The sequence below is a fragment of the Lupinus angustifolius genome, unplaced genomic scaffold, assembly GCF_001865875.1.
Source record: "Lupinus angustifolius cultivar Tanjil unplaced genomic scaffold, LupAngTanjil_v1.0 Scaffold_157_38, whole genome shotgun sequence".
Taxonomy (NCBI): Eukaryota; Viridiplantae; Streptophyta; class Magnoliopsida; order Fabales; family Fabaceae; genus Lupinus; species Lupinus angustifolius.
In genome coordinates, this window is record NW_017726115.1 from 1 (window position 1) to 20,485 (window position 20,485).

Sequence of the window (20,485 nt, forward strand, 5' to 3'; positions counted from 1 at the left end):
GGTATATTAGATTCAAATTGATACATTCTGTTCGTAAGCTATACTGGATGCTATTCTGATATACAATTTGTAAGCTCTGTTATTCGTTCCATTATCGGTTAACTGTTCTGCATTTAATCGTTTCTGTAATTGCTTACTGTTTCTGTTTAATCGATTAAAATTGTTGTGTTAATCGATTATCCTGTTTCTGTTAATCGATTAAGGTTGTTCTGTTAATCGATTATCTTCATCCTGTAATCGATTAATTAGGGGTGATTCAGCATAAATTGTTGAGTTTCGAAAAGCGGCTAGTTTAACTGCGACACCTATTCAACCCCCCTTCTAGGTGTATTGTAACCACTGATACCTAACAAAAACAACTAAAATACTTAACTGAAATAACCAAAAAGGGAAAGCCACTAACTAAGTAACTAATAATTCAACAAAGAAGGAAAAGGATTGGGCTTAGTTAACAAGGCCCAATAACTAAAACTGGAAAAGAGATTCTTGCTAAAAACAAGATAGCTCCAGATGTAGGTAATGGTAATAGATAGAGGTTTAACACCCCCTCTTAAGTTCGACTGTGGATATTGTAAAGTCTTAACTTGGAAATGGAAGAATGGAATAACTTTGGTGGCAGTGGTTTAGTAAACATGTCAGCCAATTGATCAACTGATGTTATAGAAAGAATATGAAGTAAGCCTCTTTGAATCTTCTCTTGAACCATGTGGCAATCGATTTCTATGTGTTTTTTGCGCTCAGGGAAGACGAGATTGTGAGCCAAATAGATTGCAGATCGGTTATCGCATAAACTGAAGTTGGAGATGATGTTGGAAGGTGAAGGTCATTGAATAAATATTGCAACCATTGAAGTTCACACACTAAGCATTCCTAAAGCTGTGTATTCTACCTCTGTTGAAGATCTACTCACCGTGTTTTATTTCTTGGTTTTCCAAGAAATGATGGAAGTGCCAAGGAAGATGCAAAACCATGTAACTGATTTTCTAGAATCCAAACATGATGCCCAATTTGAATCTGCAAATGCTTTAAGAGTTAGAGAAGATGTAGCAGAAAAGAAAAGGCCCTGTGTAGGAGATTTTTTGAGGTAATGGAGGACCTTAAGGCATCCTTGTAATGAGAGTCTAGAGGGTTGGACATATAAAGGCTTAATTGTTGGACAGGGTAAGCTATGTCGGGTCTAGATATGGTTAGGTATATGAGTCTTCCTATTAGGCGCCTATAAGAGGAAGGATCAGCTAAGGGTTGTCCTTGGTTGGCCTGTAATTTTGTGGATGGATCAAAAGGAGTGTTGATAGGTTTAGTAGTTAGGCACCCTGCATCTTCTACGAGGGATAAGGTGTATTTCCTATGGTTAAGGTGAATGCCTGATTTGGATCTGGCAATTTTGAGGCCAAGGAAGAATCTTAGAGGACCTAGATCTTTAATTTTGTAAGCTTGGTCCAAAACTTGTTTGACGTGTTGAATTTCAGAGATGTTGTTGCCTGTAAGTATCAAATCATCCACATAAATGAGAATAACAGTAAAAGAATTTGTGGAAGATTTTGTAACTAAAGCTTGATCAGCTTGAGAATGAATGTATCCAAGAGATAAAAGTTTAGAAGATAAAGTAGTGTGCCATTTAAGGCTAGCTTGTTTTAGGCCATATATTGATTTGTGTAATTTGCAAGCAAGAGGAGATTTAGGAGGTAATAGGCCTGGTGGTGGCTGAATATAAACTTCTTCATGTAAGTCACCATGAAGGAATGCATTATTAATGTCAAGTTGTTCTAAGAACCATGAGTTGGCAGCAGCTAAAGCTATAACAACTCTAACAGTGGTGATTTTCTCCACAGGAGAAAATGTTTCAAAGTAATCTACCCCTTCTAGCTGAGTGTAACCTTTGGCTACAAGCCTAGCTTTGTATCTCTCAGATGTGTTGGAGTTAGTTCAGACAGAGTTAGGTTGCAATGATAGTCTCTAAGATGTGTTGGAGGTCTTCTAATTCTAAGAGAGTGTCTATTGTTGATAGATAGAGATGTTAGGGGAGCAGGATTGGGTATAAGTTGTTTAGTTGGTATAGGAGGTGGATTAAAGGAGACAGGTTGGGTGAGTCAGGTGATGAGAAGGAAGCAGGGTTGATTTTGCATGTTGTTTGGGTTTCAGAGGCAAGATTCTGAGTAAAGGGGAATATTTGTTCATAAAAATGTACATGTCTGGATTAAAGGGGAATCTTTGAATCCAAGGAAGACACGTTTTCTACTCCTAGGCATGAACTTGGTTCTATGAGCTTGTAGGGTAGTGGAGTAGGCTAGGCAACCAAAAATCCTTAAATGGTCAATTGAGGTTGTTTGATTGTAAAGTTTTTGATATGGTGAGAGGTTATGGAGGAGAGGAGTAGGTAGTCTATTTATCATGTGGACATGTTGAACACTGAAATTCCAGAAGGTAGGAGGAATATTAGACTGGAAGAAAATGGCTCTAGCTACATTGAGGATGTGTTGATGTTTCCTCTCAACAACTCCATTTTGTTGTTGGGTTTCAACACAAGTTCTTTGATGTATAATTCCCATAAAGGCAAGGAAATCATTCATCAAGAACTCAACTCCATTATCACTTCTTAAATATTGAAGTTTAGAGTGGAATTGAGTCTCAATATGAGACACAAAGTGAATGAGATGTTTTCTGGTTTCTGCCTTTGAGCTCATCATGATGGTCCATGTGAACCTTGTGAAGTCATCAACTAAAGTTAAAAAATACCCATGTCAAAAGAGGGATGGTGTAGAGTATAGCCCCCATATGTCAACATGAATTAATTGGAAGGCTTTCACTCTTGGTGTTACTGTTAGGGAAAGGTAAATGCTTATGTCTAGCTAGGTGGCAAACATCACATGGTGATAACATTTCACCCCTTTTATTATAAATGAAAGAAAATTGCTTGCTTAAAATTGTCATTACATAGTCAGAAACATGACCAAGGTGCAGATGCCATAGAGATTTATTACTAATATTGACAGTAAAATGAGAAAGAGCAAAAGAATTTGGTGTAATAGGTTGATAGTTGAACAAATATAGTCCATGTTGGATTCTAGCTGAACCAATCTTCTTCTTCGTATGGTTCTGCAAAACCAAACATCGTTTTTTAGAAAAAATCAAATGGCAACCTAGGTGCTTGGTTAGTTTATTGACAGATATGAGGTTAACATGAAATTCAGGGACAAAGAGAACATTAGAGAGAGTAATAGATTGATTTAAAAGAACTGTTCCACTGGTGCATGTAGTGACCTTTTCTCCATTTGGAATAGTGATGAGCATGAGTGTCATAGAGTGAAAATCATTAAAGTTGTTCATTGTGCAAGAGATATGGTCTGTGGCTCCAGTATCAAGGAGCCACTGAGAATTAGAATTACCTGGATTTGCTATAATTGTATTAGTTACTGAATTGAAAGCATGATCCTGTTGGCTCTTGGATTGATTAAGGAGGTCCAGGATTCCCTTCATTTGTTCTTCTGTGAATGGTCTGCTTGGGTCATGCATTTGAGTCCCTGATTGTGAGTTGGCTGCAAATGTTTCCTCTATATCCAGTGGGAAAAAAGTAGTATTGGTGGCCATTTTGGATGGCTTGTTTGTTTTTGGATACCCAGAGGGATAGCCATGTTTTAGGAAACATGTCTCAATAATATGGTTTGTTCTTTCACAAAAAGTGCAGAACTTGCTATTTAGATTCCTTGTTCTTGATCTACCACCTCTTCCCCTATAGCTAAATCCCCCTAGCTCTATAATTCCCATTATGGACAGAATTGGTTCCTCTGGTTTGGAATTCCTGTTTGGTATTAAGGGATAGCACAATTCCTTGTGGCTCAAGGTTGTTGGGGATGGGGTTCTGTTGCTATTTTTCTTGTTGAATAAGCATAGAGAAGGCTTTACTGATGGTAGGTATGGGTGGTTAAGCCTGATTTGAGAACAAACATGAGCATATTGCTCATTCAACCCTTTGAGAAATCTAATAACATAACCCTCTTCCCTATATCGTTTTACGTCTTGAATGATTCCACGCATGCAATTTTCAAGGCAAGGACAACTTCTAATAGGTCTAAAAGTTTCTATTTCTTCCCATATAGTGTTTAATTGAGTATAGAATTCAGATATAGAGAGATTACCCTGGTTGAGATGGTGAAACTCTTCTTGCAATTCTGCCATTCTAAACATATCTCCTTGTGAAAATCTCTCTTCTAAGTCTTTCTGAACTTCTACTGCAGAGTCCATCCATAGAATTGATTTCGCTATGGATTCTTTAATTGAGTGTTGTATCCAGGATAGCACCATGGTATTGCACCTTCTCCATGGCCTATATGAAGGATCTTCTGATTTTGGTTGAGGTAAGGTTCCATCGATGAACATAAGTTTGTTCTTGGATTCAAGAGCTAGTTTGAATGCTCTTGACCAATAATGATAATTTGTTCCGTCTAAGGAAGGGGTGACGAGGATGAGAGACGAGTTCTCACTAGAGTGAAGGAAGAAAAGAGTTGTTGTCTTGGTCACTAGTACTCATTTTCGAAGAAGATGGGAAGGTAGTGAAGAAAGGAGGAAGGAGAGGTGGTGATCAGAGCTTTAAAGCTCTTATTAAACATTGGCTTAAAAGAAAAAGAGAATGATGTGGCCAAGTAAAATGAGTGGCTATAGTGGAACCTTTTTTGTAGCCAATGAGAAGAAGAGGTTGTGGTGAAGCACCTTTGTTTTTTGCCATACAATCCTCAAGGCTTTGGCTATAAATAGGAATGCTCCAAGCCATTGTAAGACACACCAATATTCTAGCTTTAGTGCATATTCTCTCTTCTTCTCTTGTTCTAATATTGTGAGGAATATTTTAGTGTTTAAGATATACTTGAGAGATAGTGATATTGGGTGTACTTGGGTTTTGGGAAGTGAGTGAAACACTTGAGTGAACTTGTAATTCTCTTTTATCATAGTGATAATATCTCTGTTGCTCTTCAACCGTGGACGTAGGCAAATTGCTGAACCACGTTAATTTCTCGGTGTCATTTTCTCTATTTAAATTTTTTCCATGTGTCTTCCGCTACAACAACTTTGATACCATCTTAGCAAATAATGAAATAACTTTTTTGAGACTTTATTGATTTTGGTTGATGAAATACAAAGAAGGAAGACCAAGCTATTTATAGAAAGAAAAGCAACTAAACTACCTCACTGAAATAACCAAAAAGGGAAAGTCACTAACTAACTAATAAATTTATAGAAAGAAAAGCAACTAAACTACCTCATTGATATATGTTTTTTAATTTAGACTTTGAATTTGTTAAAGACTTAAAGTTGTTTATTTATGTGAATTTTGAGTAGATTATAAATATGAATTATAAATTTGAGTATCTACCTATTTGAATTTTTTTTGTTATAGGTTTATATATATATAAATATAAGTAGGTATGTCCGGTTTAACCGGCATGCGGTTTAATTACTGAACCACTGGTTGAACCACTGTACCACTATACCAGTACCCTGACCGGTTTGATAACCGGTACGGTTTTAACAACACTGCTAGAAATATTTATTCAAATCAATTCATTCTCTTTCCATAGAGCCAAAGATTTAGAGACTAGTTGCTATGTTTCCGTTATCCTATGTACCATAAAAAGTGACACTTCTAAATATAGCCCTCTAGATAAAAAGTACAAACTAGATATGGATATATCTAGTTATCCTCATTAGCATGACCTATAAATGCACTACAAACTTTCCTACTAATAAATACAACCCAACTTACTTACTTCAATGAATCTTTTTATGATGAAGGTAATATCTGTACACTATCAATATAAAGATTGATATATAATTAGTATATCATCTATTGTTTATATATATTACTTTTTTTTAATAGTCAATGATAGTTAAACATGAACGACGAATGATTAAATACATTTTTTTTTGTCTTTCCAATTCACACTAAAGACAACTTCCTAGTTAATATATTATATGAATAATCTCCACTAGCACGCAGAGATACCAGGTAAAATCAACATAAAAGCAAAATAGTCTAGCTCTATACGTTAACGAAAAGCTCCCATTTGGTAATCAATATGAGCTTACTTTCCTCTTTATATTGCAAGGTCAGACATATGAATTGGATAAAAGGATTTCCTTAAAGAGGCACGATTTCTATGGATGAGAATTTTTTGTCTGTATTGTTGTCCTCATTTGTATTTCAAACCAATCAAAATATCCAATTTTATTAGGAAAATAAAAACATAAATTTATTTTTTTATATTATTTAGTATTACTCTATTAGATAGGGAACAGAGTCCTTTTGGATAAAAGATCCCCTTCCCAATTTCTATAACCACTCTGTCCACTCATGATGGGCTCTTACAAAAAAATACAGATGATTTTATCTATCTCTCCAACAATCAATCATTACTAATATGTGGTCAAACATCATAATATCTATCATAACTTATAACTTACGTACATAAACAAATCATTGACTACTAAAGCTTGAATAAAATTTGCCTAAATATTTGTTGATCTTCCCACCTGGTGATTAGATTACCTTCCATTTGACATATTTCACAATTGTTTAGAGGTCTTATTCATGGAAGCATATCTTTTGTCCCATAAAATATTTCATTTCATCACTTATCTTAGTCAAAAAAATATTTTATTATTAAATTTTTAATTTAAATATATTTTTTTAATTAATTGACCCATTAATGAGCAACAGAAAGAACCGAATAAAATTAAAATTTATTTATGGTTTATACAGCCATAACAGCATTCAAATTCTGTAGTATGGACCAACAATTATTCATTTTCCAAACAAAAAGCTAACAGAAACTTCAACAACTACCCTTTATCAGCAAGACAGGACTTCCTCATTTCCCTTGACTATATGTTCATCACATGATTTGGCCCAAAATAAATTCGATAGACGAAACCAGAGCATTCCAGAGATTCCTTTCTACTGGTTTTATAATTATGCTTTACCAATATTAGCAAATCTTCTAGCAACACCAAATATAACATACTTGGTCACCAGACCCTTATCAAGACTACACGCAAGAGCAATAGCACCACCAATGACTAGCATCTTGGGTACATTAACACGCTTTGGTTTCTGAGCTGTGATCACAGCTTCGGTCTCGGGTGAATTTTCAGTTGTTCCCATGGATTGCAAGTACTGAGGACTTATCTTTGTGTTGACCTGAGCCATAAAGGCAGGTCGAGAAAGTGGAGCTCCGGCAGCTCTGGCTTCTTGGTAGGCTCTTAAACCAGGCTCAATCTTCAGGACAGTGCCCCACATTCCTTTTCTCACACCGAGTTTTGCTATTTCCCATGGAATGCCCATTTCCTCATGATGGAAGAGTAAAACTTCACAAGCAGTTAACTGTCCCTTGTTTCTCTTTGACTCCACTGATATAAAAACCATAGATTAGTTTCAACAAGTCAGTCCAAGAGGGTTGAACTAAATTTAAAAGTAGGTTAAACATCACCCTGCAGTTGATCTATACTTAGTAACATGAGTGACTCGAACCGGTATTAAAATCATTTAACTGACGCAATTCAGTAAAAGTATACCTGCTCGAATGCACCAACTTGAGTAGTAGACATCAACACGTCTTGGTTTGTCTACTCTAGGAACAGAAGGACAATCTATTCCCTAAATTTGAAAATTTAAACGAAGACAAATAAAAAAGGGTAAGAACAAAATTACAATTCTACAATTGAATACAAATATCCATCATATATAAAATATTGCAATTGATAAAGTGAACGTCCTTTAATACCTTTGTCACACAATAGTATGCTCGTCCTGATTCCCAAATGCGTCGACCAATTATGTATTCTCTGTCTTTGCAGAAAAAGGGAAACTGTGCAACAAAGAATTAAGAAAGATACACACACAGAACTAAGACAGGAATTAGCTAGACGTCAATCAAAATATCAAGTTAGGAGGTTTGCACCTTTCGTATCCAATGTACTTTCATGTTTCCGGTGGTGGGACAATCCGCTAAGATTGTTGACTTTATAAGCAGGTCATCCCATCTAGATCGAAACTCATCATCCCAAAATAAGTCTCTCACTATCTCAGCAGTGGCATCCTCAAAGATAGTACTACTTCGGTATTGGGGTGGACCATCCTGACAACACAACATGACAAAAATCAATAAATCAAATAGGTCATTAGCATAAAACCACAAGATTTGACAGATAACAGTGGCACCAATCATTTACTAAGTATACAAACACTCTTGAAATTAACAAAACTACAAAGCAATATCATACCTTCGGCTCTCTACGCCATGCTTGGTAGTACATGTTCGGAGTAGAACGATCCATCACCTGTACCCAAGGGAGACCTCCATCTGTCTCCTCCACAAGTTGGAATAGATGATGGAAATCCTCTATTGTACAAATATTAGATACATCAATGGAATTTGATGTGCTGCACAGTACAACAAAGTAAGATTTATGCCCTTAATTCAGCCATTTAACACACTAACATGCATCAAACGCACAAATATATATGACAAAAAACAAACAACAAAGGAGTTCACTTATATCAAATTTCACTGTCAGAGTAATTAGTACTTAAACAAGATTTGAATAACCATGACAACGTACAATCCATTTATTCAACTCACATACTTAAACTGTACAAGCGTCACACAGATAACTTAACTACAGGCTCCAATAAAAAAGTTACAAATTGGATTGCAAAATGTTATTTTCACCATAGAATAACTCTAATAATCCACATGCCTATACAAATTTATGGATATATTCAATTTTAGTTTAACATATTAATTAGTGTTCAACATCTTAATTACATAGGCGATAAGAACAATTGTCCTAGTTTCTAACAAGTAACAAGATAACATGATTACGAAGTATAACCACAAATTTACACAACTATTACCCTAATAACAGAAGAATAGTGGATAAATTTCAAATACCTGCTAGAAGAAGATGATGCCTTTTTATCTACCCTTTTATTCACAACCAAAGTTTTAGAGTTTGGAGACTGCATTTCGATAGAATTAAGGCGTGGAGGGGAAGAATAACGATTCAAAGGCGAAAACACAACATTTGAAGGTGAAAACGAAGATGGTAAAGGAAAGTCAAAGGACTTTGCCAGAGAACTAGTCAATTTTTCTTTCCCCGTACTAGCCCATTTCGGTTTCCACAACCACCCAACAACGAGACCAAAAAAAAATGCCAACCACATAGGACCCAGAAACAATACCAATCCTGAAAACACACCAAACATTGTGGGGTTCTCGAACATATCAAGAAGAGGACTTGACAAAACCATCACAACAAAAAAGAGTTCCAAATTTCAAAAGGGGTTTAAAAAGCACACCAAAAAATCGATTTTTTATGTATTAGTAGAATACCCTTTTGTTCAAATTGTACAGAAACGGATAAAAGGGGTAGCAAGAAAGAGCTGAAGAGGATTTTTAAGGCGAGGATAAGGGGTAATATCGGTATATAAGATGGGTTTAATTCTAAAAACGACGCCGTGGCATGGTGAAGTTTCGTGGCTATTGGGGAACCAATGACGACGGCGAAGTTAGGTAATGTGGTAATGGTGGAAAGGATAAGTGTTTGTTTGAGGAGCCATTGGAGTAGAAGGTGTAATATAAGGGCTAAATAGAAAAAGAGTGGTCGGAAACAAGTGAAGAAAATCGTGTTAATTATAAGTGATATTGATTATTATTGGATGAAAGCAAGGGATTGGAGCTTGGCAAAGTCTAATGTGTGAGTTTGTGTGCCTATTGACTATGTTGGTTGGTTATAGGATAAGGAAGATTATAGTTGAATGGAGGCAATTCTTTGGGTGAGATTCGTTGAAGGAGGCAATTCTTTGGGTGAGATTCCTTGAAGATTAGTGTTATAAGCCATTCAAAATGTTTCACAAAAAGTTGTTATTGGAGTAAATTGTATTTAGGAGCCAACCTTGGAGTTCTTTGTTACCGGGGCACGAAAGAGCAAAAAAAAAAAAAACTAGAATCACCTCTTGAACAAAAACCTTAAAACAGTAGTTTCATAGTTCTTTCCTACTTATAAACCTTTTGATTTTTTCTTGCATATATAATGTGAGACTTTATACTTGAATAAATTGTAATTGCGGAGCTTCGAACCTTGGGGAGTTCTTTGTTATCGAGCATGAAAGACTATGAAAGACTGAAAAACTAGAACCACGTCTTGAACCAAAACCTTAATGCATTAGTCCATAATTTTTTCCTACTTATAAACTCTTTCACTTCTTCTCGCATATTCAATGTGAGACTTTATACTTGAATAAAGTCAACAATCTTCCTCTCAAGTGTGGGTACCACATACTTTCCGATTTGCTCTCTTTAAGTCCATCATGTCTCAGCCGAACCAACGACTTTGATACCAATTGTTGGACTATACTGCGACTGAGGAACCTCCAACCATTGTGGAGTTCAATGTTATCGAGGTATGAGAAGAGTGGAGAACCACAAGTGATACACTATGTCTTGAACCATAAGGCATTAGTTTCATTGGTCTTTCCTACTTATAAATTTTTTCGCCCCTCCCCATATATCTAATGTGAGACTTCTCATTTTAATAAACTCAACAGTTATAAAAATATAAACTATACTTTATATTATTTAATAAAATATATTGAATAGAAAGATGATCTTTTTGGAACAGAGGATCCACATTATATATTTTGTTTAATTGTATATAAAATAATGATATATATTTAACTTAAAGTAGATAGTATATTTGGTTACAATATTTTATCTATTGATAAAATTTTATTATTTTAATGGGTTTCATGAGTTTATTGTCAAAGAATTTCTTTTACTCGATCCAGCCCTATTCATACTTATCTTTGACTTATGTTGATATACTATAAAATTACTGTTGTTTAATTGTCTATAAAACAATAATATACCTTTAGCCCAAATAGATAATGCATGTGGTTGTGGTGATGTATATGCTTATATAATTTCATCACGTTAACAATGTTTTTCAATTGTTTTCACTTATTATTTAGCAAATTCTTGTGCAATGATATATATCATTTTATATTGTCATTAATCTCTAATATCATTAACCTAATACACATATTTAAATGATTTACAAAATATCAAACTATATCATTACATTTCATAAAAATAAATAATATTGACAAAATTTATAGGCTAAAATATTATTCTAATCTTTTATATTATTTTCACAAAATATCATATTATTATGTCATTACATATTCATAAAAATAATTAATAGCCCCTCATAAAACTTTACCCATAAAATATGGAGAGAAAAATGAGCTCTCAACGTCAAAAACAAGACCTACGGATTACCTCCGTCCATATAACTTAGATAAAGACTTGTGTGGGAACAAAATCATGTGGAAAGTGGAAACAATCAATAGATTTTAACAATATATTAATATTTTAATTCTAATTAAATTTAATCTTAAATAATAATATAAAAAATTATAACATGTATTTGTCTTCAAATTTAACTTATTACATGTTTTTTCATGCAAGTTTTATTGGGTGATAATTAGTCCTCTATCACGTGTGAGCCGTCGTAAATGTTGATAGCTAATTTGAATTCAATCCTATAGATGAAAACTTATGCAGTTGTAAATGTCAAGGGGACAAGTTTCAGAACCCAAAATTGTCAGCTAACCCCAAATTCCCAAAGTATAATATAAATTTAGAGAAAAAATATTTACATCAATAATATATAAGTTTTTATACTATTATTATATTATTTACTATTCATATTTAATCATTATAAACTATTAAAAAATAATAATTATAATAAATAATAAATAATATATTAATTGTATATAAATCTTATACTATTAATACATATATCTTACATCATAAATTTACATGTAATGATAATATTTTGTGAATCATTTAAATATGAGTATACGGGATGACTAGATTAGAATAGTTCAGTTACATCATTCCTTCAATTTCGCCTATCATATATACACATATTTAAAATGATATATACGTATTTCAATTTCATCAACATTTTATAATTTAACTGTGGATATACTTATAGAATGATATACATCATCTTATAATATATAGGCTAAAATAAAATCTTTTTATTTCAGTTTGGCCATTTAACAAGAAAATGTGTCAATTTATTCATTATTTTTAATATTTTCAATTTTACGTTTCTATCATTATAGCGTCTGATTTTTATTCGAATATATTAAAATTTCAATGAAGATTCCTTTCGAAATGCCAAAATTTGGATTTTACACCACATAATTGACTTAAGTCATAATGAAGATTATTATGAGAAATGGGAATTGTTAATAAGGATAATTAGATCTTATATTCATCCCTTTCATAATAATTTTATCTCTATCATTGTAATTATAAATTAATCTAAATTCTAATAGAAACCAAGATTATAGTCACTAAAAATATATTTTGGATGATCATTTTATATATTTCAGTGAAAGTTTAACACACTTATGAAAAAGAAAGGGAATTCACCTACTCTAAAAGTTAAATTTATTTAATATCTTAATCGTCAATTCTAAGAAAATTCAACAGTATGATAAGCACAAGATTTTTCTAAAGTTGATTGCTAAGATTTGAGTAAGTTTAACTCTTAGACTAAATGGATTCACTTCCTAAAAAAAAATGGATAAACATTAAAAAATAGAGAACTAAATTCATATATTTTTGATAACCAAATTAAATCCTAAATAAGACAAACAAATAAATGAATATTTTAGTCTTATATTTAGGTTGTACTAAATAATTTATACCAAACATAACTAGACATTTTTACTCTATATTTATTACTCCCTCGATATTTTAATATTTTTTACTTTCCCATAATATGGTTGTTTCATTCTAATATATGCATGGCGGTAATTAATTTAGAAAGAAATGAATGAGCTTGATCAAATTTTAAATAGTAATTTTGGAATACTAACATCATATTTATTGGTAAATTTGATAGTAATAACTATTTTTGCATAATTTTCTTAATCTCAATAAAATAAAATAATTAAAAATAACTTATAGATAAAAACAAATGAAATTTTTTCCAGGGATGGTAATAGGACGGGTTTCACATTCCACAACCCCAAAAATTGTTGGCACGAGAGTACTTTTTTGGGATTGAAAAAATAAACTTCAACCTCAACCCGAACATATACATAAGAGTACTTTTGTGCAAACCCATTATATATACTAATAGTTTTAATATATATAATTATATATGTAAATGAGAGTTGGAGGGTATGATGAAATTGGAATCCAAATGAGATTGAAAAAATAAATTTAAACATGAACCCAAACTTATACAAATTAGTTTTTTTTGGCCAAATTTGATCTGGATTTAGGTGAGTACACATGTATTTAGGTTGTTCTGTCATTCATAGTATTATTTAATTACTACATCATTCACTTTTTATAGACCTATTGAAACAGACTATTTAAACAAGTTCGAGTTAGCCCACTTTAATTCGAGCTAAAATGGATTGGGCTAAAAAACTTGGGTAAATTTTATGTATCACATATTATAATCCAAACTCACCCAAAGCGAGATATGGATTATAACGAGTCAACTTAGATAAAATAATACTAAAAAATTAAACTATTTAATTTTAGTTTATTTCATTTTTTATATTTTCAGTTTTAATATTACTTCTCTTTTTTCGGGGTCATTTTTAGCTGTGCCCTTTCAATTATGCCCTCTCCTTTTCTTTCATTGATTTTGTCAATAAAGCCCCTATGTTCTTCCATTCTCTTTGGAAGACCTCCATTTCCCTTCCCAAATACCATTCTCTTGGTTTATGTTTGAGATGCAGATAGAGATGTTATTGGATTGTAGGCCCAAACTTGGATAAGTACACAAACCTGGGCCTGAATTCAATGTAGCCTGATCAGATCAGATTAAAAAGTCCATTTAAAACAAACATTAAAAATTTAATATTTAAACCTTATATATTTTCATGCTTTAGTGAACTGACCCGGCATACTAAACATATTTTGACAAGTCTAATATCTTATCTTAGAGTGATTTAGTTTTTTTTTTATATTTCAAATCTATTATTGTTGTTGTAGAATTTTTAAGACTTTGTCATATATTTCCAATTTTATCTTACTTCAAAATTATATCTACTATTAGTAATTCTATTTTTATTTTCCATCTTAAGAAATAAGAAGCTGGGTTAATATGTGTGTATTAACCTTAAACAATATCATAAAAGATATGGATTGGAGAGAGCAACAACTAATACTTTTTACAATTTTATCACTGATTATTTATGAGTAATTCATTCATTGTTTTATTTTGTTTTTTTAATCTTATCGCTCAAGGTAATAACGAGTTGTCATGTAATATTCGTAGAGGTTCAGATGCAGCGAATCTTTTCGTTTTGTTTCATGAAATTTCAAATATGTGATTTATAAATTGAATGTACTCTTTTATAGTGAAATAATTCAGCATTATTAGAAAGAATTAGCAAGAAACGAAAGGGTATTTCATTGGTTGAATGAAGTAATTGACTGAATTGAATTACAGAAAAGTTAATTGACCTATTATATAAAAAATATAATAGACTTAACTCTGAGTGATTCTAGACTAACTAACTAATTAATTTTACATTTTTTAATTATATAAATTAAATTTATAATAGTTGTTTGTTACAAAAAGGATAAATGAGTTTAAACTAATCACTAGACCTGAGGATGACAACAAGATAAGTGAGCACAAGTAATGTTTTCTCATTCCCAATCGAACGATTAGCAAGTTCACATGTTTTTACTTTTAATATATATATATATATCAATATATTTTGCAAGGACCAATATATAAAAATAATTATTAATAAACAATAAGATATTTATATAATAAATCATGATTATACTGAAATAACAACAATTTATATTAAAATAATAATAAGGTACATAATATATAATCTTAAAATAATAATAAAAAAATTATAATATATAAAAATTTAATTAAAAAATAAATTTATAAATATGTGGATACTACAGAGTGAGTATTATAAAATACAGTTTGACCTATAAGCTATTATTGTTGGTACCCATTGCAGATATTTTTATGGGTACCTACGGGTCGAGTTTTTTTATCATCCCTAACTAGCCTAATATAATATTAAATTAAAATATCAAAATATATTTCAACATTACCTTCAAGCTCGAGAGTGAATATTGACAATTTTCGGCTTGAACAAAATAAGTTTGAATGTGGAATCCTCTATAGCCTTTATTAGAAGTTTTGTAACTTCAAGTTATGCATGATATTCTTGACCATTGAATAAAATATAAGACCATATTTGTTGTCACTCAAGTTGAGATACGAAGAGTGTGAAATTATTTTATATTTGCATTACATTTAACTTGCACTTAGAACATAATTAGGTCTTTAGGATTGTTTTTAGCTTTTATTTCTCTTTGTTCAGGTTGAGCGGATATTTTTGGCTATGTTGTGTAGTTTGGATGAATGAAAACAAAAAAAGTAGAGATTGGATGCACTAAGATGAAATTTAGTGTTGATGCTATGCAAAGACCAATTGAAGGGCCAAAAGAAGTCACATTGGAGCCTGGATCGAAGAGAAGCAACTTGAAGTAAAGGCACCACATACACCCACTGTCGTGGATAACATATTTTATTCCTATTTTTTTAGATTTTTTTGTTGGGGTTGGCCCAATCTTTTGTAATTAGGATAACTGAGGTTTCTCCCTCAAGGATTAAAAACACTTTACATTATAATTTTCTAATTTAGAATGTGATATTCTCTTATCCATCATGAGTTAGTAATTTCTTTTGTTTCTAGAATTGAGACTATGCCCTTTTATATTTAATAAACATTTGTTTTTACTTCTATTTCATTGAGTGTTGTGATTTGAATCAATAAACTGAGTTTTATTCGTGTGAGTTGTCTAATCAATAAATCACACCTCTTAGATACATTGGGAAAAGACCGAGATGTGAACCCAACTATCTAACCATTCATTTATTTAAATTAGAATCATAATTCACGAGAGTAGTCTTAGAATTCTCGGGGGTTTCTGAAATTCACCTTGGGTTACTACAAAACGATTGGATAGAAAGATCCAAGTAAACGACTCAATTGATAACCATACCACGAGAGTATGTATGACTTCAATTGAGTACACGTGTTAGAGCTCGAGAGAGGATGACATATATCAAATAACAATTCACCCTCATAACTTAAAGTTCATGAAAATGAGCAAAACACGGGTTTGCGAGTGTAAAGGCAATAACTCTTATCATAGAAACTCTTCCTAAATTTGATTTTAATCTTTTTTTACTATTTTCATAATTATTTTTGGCAATTGTTCAATTGTTCTAAATTCACTTTTAATTCATATTTGAGTTAAGCATAAATTAATTGTTATAATTAAAATAATTTTTCAGTCCTCCTGGATTAATATTTTATTACTTGACGACATAATTGTGCACTTGTGATTTGCCCTATCAATATATACAATAAAGAAATTTTAAGAGATAAAAGAATTCTTAATGTTGTTCTAAAAGAAATAATAGAAGAAGTAGAGAATTCTTAGAAGAAAATGAATTGAAATTAAAAGTAATGATGTTCACATGAAACTAGTAATGTTGTGCTGAAGAATATTATATTGGTTTCTTGATTAAAAGATAAATTTAGTTTTGAATATGATAAAATATGAACAATATTTATTCATAAATAATAATGCTTAAAAATATCATCTTGATTTGGTTTATTGAGAAAAGAATAAGAGAATCACAATGTTGAATTTGATAGGCTACAATACCAAATTAGATTCGACCAAATCAATAAAAGGTGTCTTGTTTGATGATTTTTTTTAACACCCCATTATATTATTTCATTATTCAAAGCATAATTAACAATTGATGAAATTCTCAATACTTAAATAACAACAAAATGTTAGGTATCAATAGCCTAAACATACCTAGAAGGGGGTTGAATAGGTGTAGCAATTATCAATTATCGCTTCTCGCACCAAAACCCAATTCTGGAAAACATCACAGTTAATCAATTAACTAATGGACTTAATCGATTAACACACAATAGAAACAGAATTATCAAAGCAACTATTTGCACAGTTATTTATCAATAGATAAGTAGAAATACAACATATATCTTTATGCAATATTAACAAGGATATAGCAAGGTATAAGCATGAAAAATATCAGCTTCAAACTCGAATTAAAACAGTAAGAATTATAGAGGAGATTAAGAGAGAACAACTTGCACAAATGAATTTTTATCATGATTCGTTTGCGGTCCACTGCAAACTACATTCATGCCTCCTCTTCTGAACTTGAGAGATTTTCTTATTCACTATATTGAACACTTAGTATAATCACATACACCAATTCAATTTATAAGACTCAAGATGCTTCTTTCTTGAATTCCTACAATCTCTAATCCTTGGTTTGACTATCCCTATCGCCTGAAAAAACCTTTTTCGCGATCCAACCCCAGCCAAGATCTTCGTTCTCAATTCAAGACCTCCTAGTATCGATGAAGAATCACTCTATCTTAATAGTGGTAAGACACCAAGAGACTAACCCAAAGTACAAAACAAAATACAAAAAATAGAGTTTTACCAAACACAAAAATGCTCAAATTATAACTATGAAAAACTCAACTATTAACCCACTCTCAAGCAACACAAGCCATCATGCATATGTGAGTTAATACAAAACAATAAACACAAAATATTTCTCTAAAAATCTCTATCAAGAATGCATGAACATGTCAGAAAGAATGGATGAAATTAAGCATATGAAAACAACATGCAATACACCATGAACAACTTCAACAAAGCATGTTAATCTCTCTTCCTCACACTTGCATTTCTCTCTACCAATTACAAAGTAAATCAGGAAAATATGCTCTCTAATCAATTCTAAACAATAATATGCAATGCTTCACGTTTCTACAATTTGCCTAAACTTATACAAAACAGATTTGACCCTTCAAACCGTTACATTCAGTTAAGTAGTTAAAACAGAAAACAATTATAACAGAAAACAATTGAGTTAATCGATTAAGTCACCACGTTAATCGATTAACCAACATATTAAAAACGTGATTAAAAAGGCAAACTTACTCATATGTTATGCTTAACTCCTATACATAGTTTAACAATTATATTATGCCTAATATGCACATATAACATGTAAGATTAATGCATGAACATACAATAAACTATATGATATGTCTCATGAATATGATATGACAATTATAATGGGTTATGAGACTTGCATCTAGGTTTACCTCACCTATACTCACTCACTACAACACACCTCCCACACTACTTAGAAATATGACTATATTGATATAACCTAGTCTAGATATGAAAAATGAGTTCTAGGCATGTTGATTGTTGAGCCATCTTCAAGCTTTAATAAAACCTTGTCTTCATCAAAACATAGGCAAAACATTGCTAGTGCAATCCTTGACACTTTGCACTTTCAATCTACCCCTTTTTGATGATGACAAACACCACATCAAATAATACATTACATTTGATGAATTAGCTTGACGATGTTGTACATTTGCATAATAGTTGTGAATTCAAAGTTGGCGCTTTGCTCGCCCCCTTATGTAAGCAATGATTTAAAACACAGAAGCTTTTATAACAACCTGCAAATAACATCAAACACAACAAACAATCTTTCTCCCCCTTTTGACATTATCAAAATGATACAAATATTCAATTCTAGTCAAAAGTCAGAAGAGTTATTAGGGTTATGACAGACTGTAATTAATCAATTAATTTGGGCAATTAATTAATCAACTAGCTATAAGAAAATTGAACAAATGCTCATTTATACATGATTTAATCGATTAACAATAGCGCATAATCGATTAAATGGACAACAAACAACAACAAAACTGATTTAATGGCATGAAAGGCTTTGTTAATTCACATTATGCATGGAATGATTAAGCAATGATTTAATTGAACAATAAGCAGCATGCTTAATCACTCAATATGGATACATACACCAAACATGATCAAGATCCATTAAACATAAATCTATACTATTTGCGACATAATTAACCATTTAAACATGAGAAAGACAATTTGAAATCATTAAAGCATTGTTTCAAGTGCAAAGCAGTAAACTGCAAATCAGCATAGTACCAACGCAAGTTCAGCAGAAGATAAGTGTTGAAGCTATTACAATCCAAATATGTAAAAGCAAAAAATAGAAAATAAGTTCTCAAGAGGGAAACAAAGAACAATATATTCCATAAACTAGGAAGGATAAACCTAAAGATCTAAGGCCTCCTAACTAGGGATGAGATGAAGGGTTTTTGTCATCAGGAATGGTCGAGCTACCACCACCCTTGATGAGGGTGCTCAACTTGTTGAACTCTGCAAACAACCTCCTGTTTTGTAACTCAGCAGTTGTCTAAACGAAGTTCCTCAAGGATTGATAATGGTTATCATTGTAAGCATTCTGACGCTCCTCAAAATTCTCCAAATCCGTGTGGTATGAGTCCTTCAGAGACTGAAAGTGAAGATCCATCCTGTTGTTGAGACGCTATTCCATAGCATCCAGGTAAGCTTGTCCAAAAACTAGTTCTTGTGATTCATGTCTAGAAGACTCCCCCTGAGTAGTAGCATTTGGCTCTTGAGTATCTACTTGATCATCCTCACCAGAGGGGTCAATGTTCATAGTGTTAAAATCCTCCTAATATTGCCATGTGTTGTCATACTTGTATATGCCCAACTTATGAATCAGACTCTTACCAATCAAATGATCCTCATCAGAACATTCCACAACTATAGTATCAGAAACATCAATACGCAAATAGTCAATAATGCGCGAAATGAAAATACTATAGGGAAGCAGCTTTGATTGTAATGTAGAGACACTGTACATGACCTTCCAAATCTCTTCAGGCCAGTTGATCATCATATTCTCCTTTACAACAAACATGAACCTCAAATCATTCATGGTAGGTTGTGCATGATTTGTGTTCCTCTGAATGAGAATATAAGCAATCAAATAATGCAGGAGCCTATTCTCTATGGACAACGACCCAAATTTTCTTAATTCACCCTGAACATACAACTGAGATCTCCTCAAACATGATTTAGACATTTCAGAAGCATCAAAAGTGTTGTTATTTGCCCAACCACAATCTCCTAAATTAGCACCATTACACGATAAACCACCCACGTTCATGAATATATCCTCATTCAACTCAAACAGGTTGTACATGATTTGTGTTCCTCTGAATCAGAATATAGGCAATCAAATAATGCAGGAGCCTATTCTCAACGGACAGTGACCAAACTTTTGTTAATTCACCCTGAACATACAACTGAGGTCTCCTCAAACATGATTTATACATTTCAGCAGCATAAAAGTGTTGTTGTTTGCCAGACCACAATCTCCTAAACTAGCACCATTACACGATAAACCACCCACGTTCATGAATATATCC

General features: G+C 32.3%; 1 protein-coding gene across 1 annotated transcript; it reads right to left on the reverse strand.

Annotated features, from left to right (window-relative positions):
- Nucleotides 1-6,714: 6,714 nt before the first annotated feature.
- LOC109340307 lies at nt 6,715-9,304 on the reverse strand. Its single transcript, XM_019577971.1, has 6 exons — nt 8,946-9,304; nt 8,275-8,434; nt 7,953-8,129; nt 7,776-7,859; nt 7,567-7,648; nt 6,715-7,401 (listed from the first exon to the last, which is right to left on the reverse strand). Exons 1-6 carry the CDS (start codon nt 9,302-9,304, stop codon nt 6,965-6,967), a joined length of 1,299 nt encoding a protein of 432 aa, XP_019433516.1. The 3' UTR covers nt 6,715-6,964.
- Between the last annotated feature and the right edge of the window lie 11,181 nt (nt 9,305-20,485).